This window comes from Gallinula chloropus, assembly GCF_964237585.1.
Source record: "Gallinula chloropus genome assembly, chromosome: 1".
Taxonomy (NCBI): Eukaryota; Metazoa; Chordata; class Aves; order Gruiformes; family Rallidae; genus Gallinula; species Gallinula chloropus.
In genome coordinates, this window is record NC_140085.1 from 118,363,797 (window position 1) to 118,377,943 (window position 14,147).

The 14,147-nt window shown below is 42.2% G+C and overlaps 1 protein-coding gene across 1 annotated transcript in view; it reads right to left on the reverse strand.

Moving 5' to 3' along the window:
• Positions 1-376: 376 nt before the first annotated feature.
• PRDM15 (PR/SET domain 15) overlaps positions 377-14,147 on the reverse strand; it is a 32,342-nt gene continuing 18,571 nt past the window's right edge. Inside the window, exons 11-24 of the mRNA XM_084264791.1 lie at positions 13,964-14,051; positions 12,335-12,502; positions 10,972-11,066; positions 9,791-9,922; positions 8,671-8,805; positions 6,852-7,015; positions 6,321-6,400; positions 5,597-5,716; positions 4,737-4,868; positions 3,757-3,840; positions 3,388-3,563; positions 2,163-2,243; positions 1,556-1,768; positions 377-1,043 (exon numbers count right to left, since the gene is read on the reverse strand). Coding sequence (XP_084120917.1) covers positions 567-1,043; positions 1,556-1,768; positions 2,163-2,243; positions 3,388-3,563; positions 3,757-3,840; positions 4,737-4,868; positions 5,597-5,716; positions 6,321-6,400; positions 6,852-7,015; positions 8,671-8,805; positions 9,791-9,922; positions 10,972-11,066; positions 12,335-12,502; positions 13,964-14,051 — 2,145 coding nt within the window. The 3' untranslated portion in view covers positions 377-566. The remainder of the gene's footprint in view (positions 1,044-1,555; positions 1,769-2,162; positions 2,244-3,387; positions 3,564-3,756; positions 3,841-4,736; positions 4,869-5,596; positions 5,717-6,320; positions 6,401-6,851; positions 7,016-8,670; positions 8,806-9,790; positions 9,923-10,971; positions 11,067-12,334; positions 12,503-13,963; positions 14,052-14,147) is intronic.

Sequence of the window (14,147 nt, forward strand, 5' to 3'; positions counted from 1 at the left end):
CACCTACCTTACCAGTGTTGTTAGACACAAGACCTAAAGAAGATAAAACCCAAGAAAATGATGGTTTTGCCCATCTGTGTCTTTACATTTCAGTCTCTACCAGCTGGCCACAAGAGCATTCCACCTCACCTCACTGCCAATAAGGTCTTTGTATGTAATTTCCAGACTGGAAAGCGGTGACATGGGATGGCTGCAAGGGTCTGGTAAATCACCAGTGCCATCCTATTTAAGATTTCCCTGCTTTGGTTAAGATATAGTATGACACTCCTGTCAAATCTCGATCTTACTGCACAAAAATACACAGTGCAAGGGGGTGCTAATTTTGGGGCAAGATTCTTTTCCTTTTCCCTTTTAAGACAGTGCAAGGTCTAGCGACAGCACGAGGACCATCTCGAGGTCAGGGTGTTGCAGGGTGCTACTCCAATTTGAGCTTACATTTCATTGTATAAACATTTTCCCATCTCTGTTTGGTATCCAGCACACAATCCTATTAGAAGTTTTCCAAACATCCACGTAGTTTTGCCACCAGGTAACTGTTCATTTCCCAAAACTTTTCAAAGTATAAATTAGTAGCTATACATCTGTTGCTGCTGCTCTGTCTGAACCTGCTGCTGTCCTGACTGCTGTTGCGCTGGCTGCGCCTGGGGCTGCAAGACGTCAGTCTGAGGCACTGACCGCCAGGTCAGGGGATGCTGTTCCGTGATCTGGTTCCCGAGGGGAGCAATGGAGTTCACCAGGGTGGTCAGGTTTATGAAGTGGGCCACAGACTGTGGGTTGGCTGCCTCTGGCTGCGGCTGGATCTGAATGTCATTCTGGCGGTTGTGCAGCATGGCGGAACCGCTGACGGTGTCAAACGTCACGGTGAGGATGGAGTTGTCCAGCTGTAACTGGCGTTCAGGCGCAGTCAGGTGACCCACAGCCACCGGCTGGAGGTTTGTGAATTGGGTTCCGGCGGCCGTCGTAATGGGGGTAACGGTGATATTCGTCAGCCCCACAGAACTGGAAGGGGCCGTGACATTTGGGTCACCAAGGGTCACCACCACCTGTGGAAGAACATAAAGGTAACCTCAACTTTGTACCTTGCAGCTGAGCACCGAGCATCAGCCATCAACAAAGATGACCCGAGTGCTGATGGGCTCCTCTGTTGCTACTGCCAGCAAGGGAAGTCAAACACACAGAGGGGAACACAGAAAGCTTGGAATACACCTTCCAAGCACAGCAATAAGGAGGTAGCAGGAGGGAGGCACATGCAACATTCAAACAAGCAGATGAATTAACTTTCACACTTGTAGTCACAGCTTCAGCTAGCTAGGGATATCTCCAAAACAAGGAGATGGTAACACCAAAGGAAACAAAATTAAAACAAAGGAGGAGCTTACTGGTCCAACTCCTTGGGCTTTTAAAGTTTCTGTTGGTGTTGGTGCTACCACAATGTATCAAATTATCCCTAGATGTTCTGACCACTCTTCTGTGTTCGCTTTTAGGAAAAAAGAAGGGTTATCCCTCTATCTAAGCAATGCCTGCTACCCCACACCACCCTGCGACTGGAGCTCACCTGCTGGATGCTCTGTACGGCTGAGTTAGTCTCATCTCCAACACTCCCTGTGAATTCACTTTCCTTCTCTGGGTATTCACTGAAGGCATGGTCCTCAGGCACTTGGGCTTCCTCCTCCTCACCTGACTTCTGTTTTCGTTTCTGGCCACGTTTAGGACCTTTCATATGCTGTTTCCCTTCTGGTAATTCTCCCTGTTCCAAGGCTAATTCCGGCTGGAGGAACACATTTCCAAACAAGACATTGAATCGTTTTGCTCAATGAAGTTCCAAGCAAAAGACTATCACCTGAAGTTGGTTTACTATCCATTCTCAGGTGAAGACACTAATTTTAACAAAAACCTGCTTCCAGGGAATGAGTAATTACCCTGTAATTACCTCTGTTTTACCAGCATCCATGTTACATGACAAAACAGATCAACAGCTTGCATCTGCTTATACAATTTAAGTTGGAGCTGACTCTCAAAAGAGGCACATCCCTTGCCCATCAGCCTAAGCCCAGCTACAATATTTACCCAAAAAGTGATGTACCCAAACAGTGATGTCCCCACCTCACCCTCCAGTAGGCCCAGAACCTCGCTGCCACCTGAATTTGCAATGGGGAATTTACCTGAACAATCCCAATTGAGGAGGCATCAATGGTCGTTGTCTCTGGCAGCTGCTCTAAATCATCGATCCGGACAGAAAGAATCTGTGGGCAAAGAGGTACCAGCTGGTGAGCTGCAGCAGCACCTACCAGGGTCAGACAATACAGCAGGGCCCTAATACATCCTGCCACAAAGCAGACACGATGGAATCCAGTGCTTTACACATCCCATTTAACCTGAGGGATTTAACTGGGGCTTTTTTAAAAAATAACCCCATGGGACATAATTTTTGCCTTCTTGCTGAACACCAGCAAAGTTTAAAGACAACAGTAGAAGGATATGTTCATTTTCAGATTCTAGATGAGCAGAACCCGCTTGAAAGTGATGAATTCCACAGAAAACAATGTGTTTCGAAAGAATTATTATTTTAGCTTTTCTATTTATAAACCTATCAACTGTGTGCTACTCCATTATTTTCAGCTGAATCACTACATTTCAGCTTATCAAAGAACAGAGGAAAAATTGCCCTTTGAATTGCAGATATTTAGCTGCATTTTTAATCAATAAATCAATAAGCATAGCTTTTTGTTGATTTCTTTCCTAGTCACAATGCTAAAAAAATAGGGATAGTTCGAGGCAAAGCAATACTAATGATAAATCCGTAGTAAAAAAAAAAAGCAGCCTCCAAGGGAATGGATGAGCCTTAGTTTAACTAAGTAAGAAATGCTGAGGGAAAACACAACAGCCATTCAGGAATTTAGAATGCACAAAAAGCCCCACTGGGGTCAGACAAAACATCCCTCTATACCAGCCACTCTGCAGTCAGCATTTGTCTTTAATACTAAGAATAATTTTGTATCATCAGCAGATGCTGCCATCACCTCTCTATTCACCATTTCTTTCAGATCACTTCTGAATACAGCGAACACAATGGGGGGAAAAAAGCATCAGTTATACTCCCTAGTGGATGAAGACAAAACATGTAAAAAATATACATTTAAGCCAAGGCAGAAGAAGAAAAGGGATTTAAAACAGAACTTCAGTTTTAGGGACTAACAACCAGATACGTTTGCTGCTGAAACATAACATCATGAAAGGGCTGATTGGCCCCAAAAGAAGAGAAGAAAACATAAAAGAAATTCCTTTCAAGTCACTGAAGGCCATAAACTTTCCTAAATTAAAGAAAAAAAAGAAGAAAAAAGCTGAAACGCCCAGGCACCTCACAGCCTACCTGCCAAACTAACTCACCTCTGGATGTTTACGCCTCATATGTCGACTCATGGATGCTCTGGTAGAAACCTTTGTCCCACACAGCTGACAGCTCTGGGCTTCCACCTTATCATGAGTGAGCTGGATGTGCTTCTGTAGCATGTAATCAGTGACATATTTCTTATCGCAGACTGAGCATGTCCACTGTTTTCCTACTGGAGGCAGATGGAAGGAAGTGCTGTTACCAAGAGCCCCCAGAGATAAATATGTCGTCAGCATCACGACAAGAGGAACAACGTTATGTTGGTCACATGATATGTAACAGCAGTTAGAGACTGGCAAGTCTACAAGCCAGCCTAGGTACAGAGTTAAGTACTGCCTCTGGATACTGTTCTTTCGAGGATTTACCTGTGTGAATCAACTTGTGAGTCTCCATTGTATTTCGCTCACTAAACGTCTTGCCACAGAGCTCACACATGAAATCTTTGATTCCTGCAGGAAGAGAACATTTAACATCAGCGTGAAAAGAGTTTCAGGTGCCTGGGACAATTCTCAGTCTCATCTTACTGAAGAAAAAAGAATAAATTGCAGCTAAACAAGTTGAAGAAGCCCAGTTTCACCAGCTATTTTTATCTAAGCCATGCTACTGTATCTGACAGAAAATGAATCCAAGAGGAATTGATCATAGAATCATAGAATGGTCTGGGTTGGAAGGGACCCCAAGGATCACAGAGTTCCAGCCCCCCTACTCCAGGCAGGTCCACCAACCTCCAGGCCCAGATCTACACAAGGTTGCCCAGGGCCCCATCCAACCTGGCCTTGAATACCTCCAGGGATGGGGCATCCACCACCTCTCTGGACAGCCCATTCCAGCACCTTACCACTCTGTCTGTAAAAAACTTTACCCTAATAACTTATCTAAACCTTCCCTCCTTTAGTTTTAGTCCATTCCCTCTTGTCCTGCCATTATCTACCCTTTTAAAAAGTTGATTCCCCTCCTGTTTGTATGGTCCCTTCAGGTACTGGAAGGCTGCAATGAGGTCCCCTTGCAGCCTTCTCTTCTCCAGGCTGAACAAGCCCAGCTTGATACAGGAGGTAAAAGTCTGGTTTGGGAAACGGGAACCTGAACACCAACTTAAACCAAACACAACACTCTAGACCTCCCCTAGACCAAAACCACCTCGCTTAATATAGCAAAACATGAAACCAATCAAACTGTACATTCCAATTGTATAACAGGTGGTCTTGGCAACGAGAGTACAAAAATCTCACTTTTCAGAAAGCAGAGTATGAGTGTTTTTTTTTTTATTGGTGCTCCCCATCCTCTCTGCCTGTTCTAGACAAGGTTTCTCTGGGGAAGCACTTCCATACATCTTCCGAGACCTCACCCGTGTGTCTCTTGTAATGCTTCAGCATGTTGACTTTCTGTGCGAACTTGCGGTGGCACTCCTTGCACTCGTACTCCTTAATCCCTTTGTGCAGCTTCATGTGGTGCCGCAGCGCGTGCTTTGTCTTCATTCCTGCCAGACAAAAGGGGCTGCATGACCACCAGCCCATCGCTCCCTCCTTCAGAGGAGAGCTCAGGATGATCATGTTGTTAGCCCAGAGCTCTAAGACTCTATTTGCTGCGTGTCCGTAACTGCATGTTTTTAATTGTTTAGGTAACAGTGCACGTTATCATTATTATTTTAATTCCAGGCCAAAAGCTCTGGAAAACATTTGAGTAACCACTGGGGAAGAAGCAAAACAGCAGGGACAAGCAGAGGCAAAACATCATTGGAGATGTCAGACTTACTGCCTCACATTATAATACCACAGTTCGGATCTGTACAAGTTGTGATGTGAACAATTCAAAAAGTCAAAGTGACTTTGACTCTTCAGGTTCTTACAGAGAGAAATTTGTCTGTTTCTTAAGGCTGAAAACAGCCTAGAATGATAAAAATTAACTTGTATTCTCTTCTGTGCTGCAAATGCACTGGAAATCAAGCAAGCACTCCCCAGTCTGACAGCAGCAGAATCTGTTAAAATCAGCCTTGCCTTACCAGCCATGAAACCAAATTCTCTAAGATTAGGGGGAGTTTACGTATCCGCAAGGCACCTGATTACGACAGTTTCTGCCTCTCAAAAGGGCAGGATTTACAGCACTCCAAGGACCTTCCCAATATTCTAAGAATGGAAGTCATTTTAATTCAGATATTCACCTGCTATTCAGTATCAGAATTAATGGAAAACAAGGCATCAGACATACCTTTGCCACATTCTGCACACAAGTATTCTCGGATATTATCATGGACTCGCATATGTTCTTTTAACATGTCTTTTCTAGCAAATGATTTGCCACATTGCTCACAAGCATGACTTTTTACACCTTAAAAATAAATTTAAAAGACAACATAAACAAAAAAAATGTTAATGAAAAATGTGCATCTCCTAAAAACTGACTACACTGGTGAATTAGAGGGCAACAGTCCACCTGTGTTGTCAACCACACCTTTCATGTGCATTGTAGCCCAAACTAAACTGGAAGACTTTGGAGAGAGAGAGAAAAGCTGGCTTTTTGTGTGAGACCTGAAAGAAAGGATAAAGCCTGACGTTGGAAAATACTGAATAGCATGAAATAATAATGAGCTGTTAAAAATGATTTTGCAATAGCAGTTTTCAGCCTGTGTAATGGTGAGAAGGTGGCATGGATAAGAATTTGGGGGAGAACAGAATACAGAATTGGTATTTTAAGCAGGTGAATCCTGCATCGTATTAGCTAGTAACCTGGATCGTGTACCTAGACCAATTATCTTCATTAATACTGTTTGCTTTAGGAAACCAGTCTACCCTAAAAGCATAAATATAATATTTATCTTATTGCAACTTACAGTAAAAAAACTCATAACTTATTTCATCCTGAAAAAAATAAGGCAGGTGCTGGCAACAGAAATTTCAGTATTGATCATAATAGAGAAGCACAACATCTTTACCTGTATGTATAAGCTTATGTCTTTCCAGATTTCCTATACTGTTAAAAATCCTTCCACAGATTTCACATGGATGGATGTATCTGAAACCAAAGAGACCAAAGCCTGTCATTCTTTTTGTGAGGCAGAGGTGGTTTTCAGGCATCTCTGTCAGTAACTGCATTTTGTTTGTCAATACTTATTACCATAAAAGTTCCTTGAAACACAAAAACGTTTTTAAAATGGGCCTGAAGAAACACCTAAGTTCACTGCAAGCCTGGAGCAGTCTGACATTATTACAACCATAGTTTTTTAAAAAATATTTCCTGAAATCATAGATTTATACTTTACAAAGCCCAGTCTGTGAGGCTGTTGACTAATCACCTGTGTGAAGTGAATCATTAGTGATATACATTTCCAGCTTTTAATAAGCATTTTAAACACGTGTTATACAGTTTGAGATATTTTAGTACAGCCTAAAAGCATCAACAGGCAGAGCTACCACCCTAACTTCAAAAAGACAGCTTCTCTCATCAGTCTAACACATCATCTTACTTCTGCACGTTGGGATCAGGCAGATTCTCCCGATGAATGACCATGTGCGCGTGGTAAGTTGCCTTCAAGGCGAAACGTCGATTGCAAATGCTACAGCCATAGCCCTTCTCCTTGTGCACGTCCATGATGTGCTTCAGGTACTCCTTCCCTCTGCCAAAAGTCAGCTGTGGAATGAACCAATCGTGAATGGAAGGGGTAAAAAGTTCTCAGGAAGGGCAACAAGCTAGTAACACATTACTGGGATCTAGAGCCAGAGCTAGGAGGCATAATTATCCCATGTATCACCAGTATATGTCATGTATACATGACAGCAAGCCAGATATGCCATAGCAAGCTTTGCCAAGAGCTCCATGAGAGCTGATATTTCTAGGTATTGCAGGGCAGTGATTCTAGTTTACCTCCTGCACGTGCTACAACTATGACAGGTGGGAGCTGTGCTCCTTGCTCCCTGGCCCAAGTAACCCTGCATACACCTATAAGCCCCAAAATATAAGAGGAAAGTGCCATGATACAATCTTTTGGTCCAGTTTTGGAACTAGCCAGGTTATTTCTAACAGCATAGAACAGCTTGGTGAAAGTATACTTAGGGATGAGAAAAAAATGGAGAGAGTGAGCCTTAAGACCTCAGAGGAGATATCTCACTGAGTGATATGTAAGTTGTTCTCCCTTAGGAATGCATGAGCAGACACTTTCAGCCATTTCATCCCAGGTAACACTTTCCACAGCTGCTGCCTTAGACAACTGTTTACTTCACAAACACCTGCAAAAGCGCTAAAAGCCCAGCTTCCAAAAGCAGCTTTCTAATTTGAATGGCACGATTGCCCTCATTTGGCAGCACACTATTTTATGCAGCTTACGTACCCATTAAGCGTCAGGCGTTGAAATCCCCACATTGAAAGCAAGCCTGTGATTAACTGCTGTGATACCACGTTGTCTCGTGCTTACTGACATAAACTTAAAAGCAGGTTGCACTTAAAACCAGTTCACAGATAAGAATAGAAACCTGAAGCATTATCTCCATGTCTTCAAAATGAAGAGAAGCTAAGCATTCACTACATTAAGTGTAGGCTGTGAAATAAGCTCTGATTTCCAGGAACCAAGTCAGTGGCTCAACTACCAGAATTCCCCAGTCCCTATGTCAGTTTGGGCAGTTTTTCCCAACCCAGCACAAGGTGCTCACACAGTGAGGGCACAGAACCCAGATGGGTCTAAAGAAACCCATTTTTCCCCATTACATCTTTACAAAACAGCAAAAGCCATGCAGCACAAGGTTTAAAAGTCTTCCTCTCTCAGCTGACAACCAAGCACACTCCAGCAGTACTTGTAATACCATCCTGTCAGGATCAGAGCAGGCTGTCACACTGAACATAAGCAGCAGTCTTAATCCTCCCAACTGGATATCCACTAGAGGTCCACCTGATCTCATCAAAATTAAGCAATCTGTGGACTGTACCATTCAGAAATGTACTAATGATTTTTAATTTGCACATAATTAAAAAGTGGTATAAGGCAACAATGTTCCTTTGTTGTTTCTTTATCCGGTTTTGCTTGCTTTCTTGCACACGGGTAACTGTATGCATGTGTATTTATCTTTTTAAGTGTACAGCATTCACCTTCAAGAACATCACCTGAAGTCTTACAGAATATAGCACCACTTCACAGACCAGAAGCAACAAGCCCTGCAGAAGAGGAGACCAGACCTGTGGGCTGGCCTTCTCCACGGGAACCCGTAATGTCACTGAAAATCCTCAACAGTTCACAGATCCACACTCCCTCCTCCCATCCCAAAACAAATTAATTTGAAAGTATTTAAAGCTACCTGGCACCTTTTGCAGCTATACTTGTGAGGCTCAGAATCTGCACTTTCATCAGAGTTGTCATCATTTTCCTCTGATGAAATTCCAATTTTACCAATGAACTCTTCCCTCTGGTGATCGTCCATTAGTGCTATGTCCTGTGCAGGGCAGGAAAGAAGATTATGCTTTGACAGAGTAAACTTCTGTTTCAAAAGGTAACACCTAGTCAGCTTTTGTTGCCATGCAGACTGTCTCACATTCACAGCTGCTGAAACATTATTTATTTGAAATATCCTGCTCTGTTCAGTTCAGGTAAATAAAGTTCTTCTGTCCATGACTAAACAAGGAACCACTGTTTATCCAGAGAGATAAGACACTGTTTTTTTTTTTTCCATATAAAAGAAACTTTAAAGCAAACAGAGACTAAGCTGCTACATTATTCTATTCATCCTTATAAGTACCACTGAGTGACACAATTCCTTTCAATTCAACATGATTCCTTACAATTCAGTGTTACCCTAGATATGTCAAAATAATCCGAGTCTGATACACACTCTTGATAGGGCTGCTTTTGTGATTTGGAATGTTGTGACAAAAGCAGGTGAGGAACTCAACACACAGGCAGTTACGCTGGTGTCTACAAGAGAATCACAGTCACTGGCATGGAAAGGGCAGCACCAGTTATGTTTTCACAGCTGGGGTTTTTCTTTCATGCAAAGAGAGGGGATGACAGTAACCCCTCAGCCCAACCAAACTACAGCTAGAACAACACATCTGTTTGCAGCCTTCCTCTAAAGTTATTCTCCCTGCTTTAAAATGAGCAACCTTTCTGAGTCACACAAGGTCACGGGTGTTTTTTTCCCTAATGTTCATAACAGTGTTCTGCAGTGGTACCTGAAGTAACTTTATACATGATAGTCCACATCCTTTGGAGCAATCCAGAGGTGGAACCACAGAGCCATGGGTAAATCAAGAGCACAACCCCTGCTACGCTGCTGTAGAAACATCTCTGCACAGAGTATATCAGCACTGTCAGGTTGCCAGGATGAACATGTGGTCATAACAGTCTCAATATAGTTACTGGTATGTTCAACAATGTCTGCTAAGTAATATGCCTTTTCTAATAAATTCTTAACACAATACCTTAAAATGGACATGAATATGATCTCTCAACACATCCACCCTGAAAAATTTACGTCCACAGATTTCACAAGTGTATTTCTTGTCTCCATGCGTTAGAAGGTGTTTGTTCATATTGCTCCTACATGAAAATACCTAAAAGAAAACAAGGAAGGAAGTGGTTTTGAATTAAGACCAGCAAGGCTAAATTCTTTGCTAGTTATCCAGTGGATAGTATGGAACATACTTATAGTCCTTTTTTATTCATTCTGCCCAGAAATGTGCAGGAGATCCTGCTAGGCAGACAACAGACTACCTCAGGAGCTGCTGATACAGCAAATACTGACCAAAATTGTTCGTTCATCAGAGGTGGGCTTCCAAAAAAGCTGCCCCAGAATTATATGGGGTTTATTTAGAAATATTTAAATATTACGAATCAAGAATGTTGCATGTCTATAAAAAGACATGTCCACAAAATCTACCTTCATTAATAGAACATATCCAAAGCATCAAAACCAAAGGTGTACACACCACTTCTGTTGCTTGAGTGTATCTTGCACCACGAATCATTAAATATTCATAAAAACACTAGTTAAATGCACAGTCTTCATATCTGTGATAACAGCAACTTCAGATCATGAATGCGCAACACCCAAACGCAGCAGTGCCATGACTAGACAATGGATCCAATGTGAATTCTAACAGAAAACAATTTCCATTGCAGTGAACTGCAGCTGTTTATGTTCTGGCAGAAAACTTCACTCCAAATAACATAAGCCATGAGATTTTACTAATGGACACAGTGGCCATGTTACACTCTGTGTCGTGCTACCTGTCCTGAAAGTCTAGTCTGAACATCAGTTTTGTTCTTACCTTTGTCCTAACAGCTCCAACCACCCCTGGCTGCAGTGGGCCTGGATATATAACAGAGGTAAGGCAGTTTAAAGAGTAACATCTTGTCTGGGTGACAGGGCTTGCTTGTAGCTGACCACGTGCCTGTCTGAATTGCAAGGTATTGCGACTTGACATGTACCTCAGGGCTAATCATATACCCTCAAACCTTTTGGCAGGCTGTGTGCCTATTCAAGGAGGCTGCTATTGAAGTTTAAGCCACAGTAGCTCATTTGCAGACTCTGGGTTGAGGTGCTCAGTACCCCTGGAGAGGTACTGAGCTTTGCAAGGCACGCGCTGGCAGAGGTGCCTACCTTCCCGCACACGGGGCATCCTGAAGGCTCCTTCTTGTAGCGAACCATGTTTTCCGTGCTGTGCTCAAAGTCTTCCCTCTTCACACGCCTCACCCCTTCACAGAACAGTCCCCATCAAAAAAACAAAACAAAAAAAATAAACCATGGTTTTCTACTTCAATCTGCATGCCCTTTCAGGTGAGTTCTGTACAGAAGAGTGAAATGCTGGGAAGAGCCTCGATACAGAATTTAATTGCCAACAAAAGGATAATTTCTAAATTAAAGTGGTGTCTTAAGAATATAAAAGCAGCCCACCAGGGTGATCTAGTGTGGCCTAATGGTTATTACACGGATTGTAATGTGTCTGAAAACAGACATTTATATTCAACACCAGGAAACAGGCAGACCTAGTGAGCCTTGGCACTTTGATCAGATATCTGGCCCAGAAATTCCCCCTTACAGTCTCTAAAGAGAAAGGGAACCCATCCAGCATCACCTTCAACACTCCATGAGGATTTCAGACCTCTTTCTCTGCTACTTTCAGGGGGAAAGAGGGCTGCTGCTCTTCTGTGATGGCTACACATCAAGACTGGGCCTAACCCAATATTGCCATTCAACCCCATAACCTCTAGCTGTCCTCTACTTCATGGCACAAAGGTCCAAGTTGTAAGGGCAGACAGTGACAGTCAGCTACACCCAAAGCACCAAAATGGACAGTCTGGCTGCTTTTCTGAAAACAACCTTTGGACTTACCATCTAGAACACTAAATGAATTTTAATACATACTTCAACAATCTACCCCAAGATTTTCCAGAGTCCTTCAGTACCTATACCATCCTCAAGTGTTCAAGACTTTGAACTGTAAATTCCTATAAACTATTTTTCGTACATTCTCAAGATTTTGAAAGAGAACATCACACAGCATTCTGTTTTACTGTATTTGCACAGTCATCACTTTCAGTCATATACTGAAAGTTCTCTGCTCTCAAAATTTCAAGTTACCACATTTTAATTTTTTTTAAAGAAAGAAGTCAAGAAAGAAAAGTATGCTATTAAAATCAGCTAGTCTAAACTACTGCATAAGCCAAGCAACTTTCACAGGACTGTCAGTAGCACTAGATCCAATCACACGAAGCTGGAAATAAAATGTAGGTGCACCTCCTAGAAAGTTTTCCATAGAATTAGACAACTCCTCTCCAGGATCTGTTATTATTTTTAATAAATGTCACATTTTGCTGAAACCTACTACTCCAGATTGGATAACTGACAAAAAAAAAAAGACAGTCACCATCCAGAAGAATCCTATGTGCCATCATTTCCTTAACCTTCCCCCCTTTACTGCCATTCAAGGGGTAATAATTAGGTTCATCTGCAGTATACTTACCTTCCAAGTGTCGTCTTTGATGGTCTAGCATGACATCTTTCCGGTAGAACATCTTGTTGCAGATTTCACATGCAAACTTCTTATCCCCATGCTTTTTCTTGTGTTTTGAAAGATTGCTGTTTGTAGAAAAGAATCTGAAACACATCTCACACTGGAATGTCTTGTCATCTGTAAGCAAGAGAAACCATGCAGCTTTTTGCAGATGAAAACAGGCTCTGCATGCTTGTGAGGCAGCAGCTCTTTTGTTAGACCTGGGTGTTAACATATAATCCATCATTATACGTACTGAGGAGGGAAACTCAAAGCATGTATTTTTCTTTTACTTCAAAATTTGCCTTCCCATTAAAAAGATAATAAACATCAAACAACCTATTGTGCATCTTTTTGCTGCCTATGACGTTAATTATTACTGCAACGCACAGGAGGATATTTCTTCAAAGGCAATAAATATATATGATGCTAATTTGAACATGGAGTTTAGCATTGTAAATTCCTCACACAGGCTATTTCCATTGTGGTCTAGGACACAGTAACACATTTGCAGGGGGTTTTATTACAGTTGATTCACGTTTTTAATGTTGTTAAAAACAGTGTATACAGCAGCACAGCCTCATACAAACAGCTGTGTCCAGGCACTGCTTCTGCCAGCACTGGTTCCTAATACCAGCCACTCCACAACACTCCAGAACAAAGCATAAAACCTAAAAAAAAAAAAAATAATACACTATTCCATGATAATAGGCCTACAGGGAATTTGCTTTCTCTCAGTAGTTGAGACTTCTGTTGAAACACAGGGGTGCTGTTGGAATCTGACAATGCTGCAACAGTAACAAAGAGGTAACGGCTCAAAGCGTTGGAAGAGTAGAGCAAAAACAGCTGCCCATTTCTGTAATTGTCAACTCAGAGGGAAAAGGAGCTTCTGTCTTTGAATAAACACAATACTAAGGTTACTTGGCATTGCTTTCCATTCTTCATAAGGCCTGGTTTTATACAAGCCGTACCCTCTGAAAGAAAAACCTACTTTGAATGGTTCTGTAAGAGGCAATTACCCAGGTGATTCTGTACTGACAGGTATCAGGGGTCCACAAAAGAAATGAGGATGTAATTTTCTAAGCATAAAATCACTCAGCATAAACAATATGAGTAACCATGAGGGATAGCTATGGGAGAAAAGGACAGTTGCTAGTGATACCAAGAAAGAAATACCTACAGAGATTACTGCAACTACAAAGAAAGCAGAGAAAGCAGAAGAAAACTGTAATTAATGCCAGAAAACTACAAATTATTGACAGTACTGGCTGCCTTTTCAGTCCCCATATTTCAGAGAAATGAGGGGAAATTTCAGGAAATTAAAGTTAAAGAGAGATGGTGTGACAGGGTATCTGTGAGCATACAAACGAAACACCAGTGAGGACATTAGACAGATGAGCAGGAACTACTAAAACCAAGACTACCTAAGTGGATGGCTATGCTTTTTGTATCACAACAAGGGGGTTGGGAGGAAGGGAGGAGCAGGTTGCTTGTTGTGATGACGACAAAAACCTAAATGCCTACTCCCCCCTTTGTAGTTACTATGCTGAGGTGGATTTGTGGACATCCCCACAAAGCAGAATGGTTAGACACTCTCACCTGTCCTGCAGTTATGGAATTCCAACGCGCTCTCTATCCGAAAGGCCTTTTCGCACGTGGCGCACTTGTATCTGTACTCACTGTCAACCTGAGGAGTGCAAGCAGTTCAGTTTTTAAGAGGGCAGAAACACAAGTGGAATCAGACAGAGAAATTCTAAAGCTCGAGCACTTTTTCTGTTTTCCA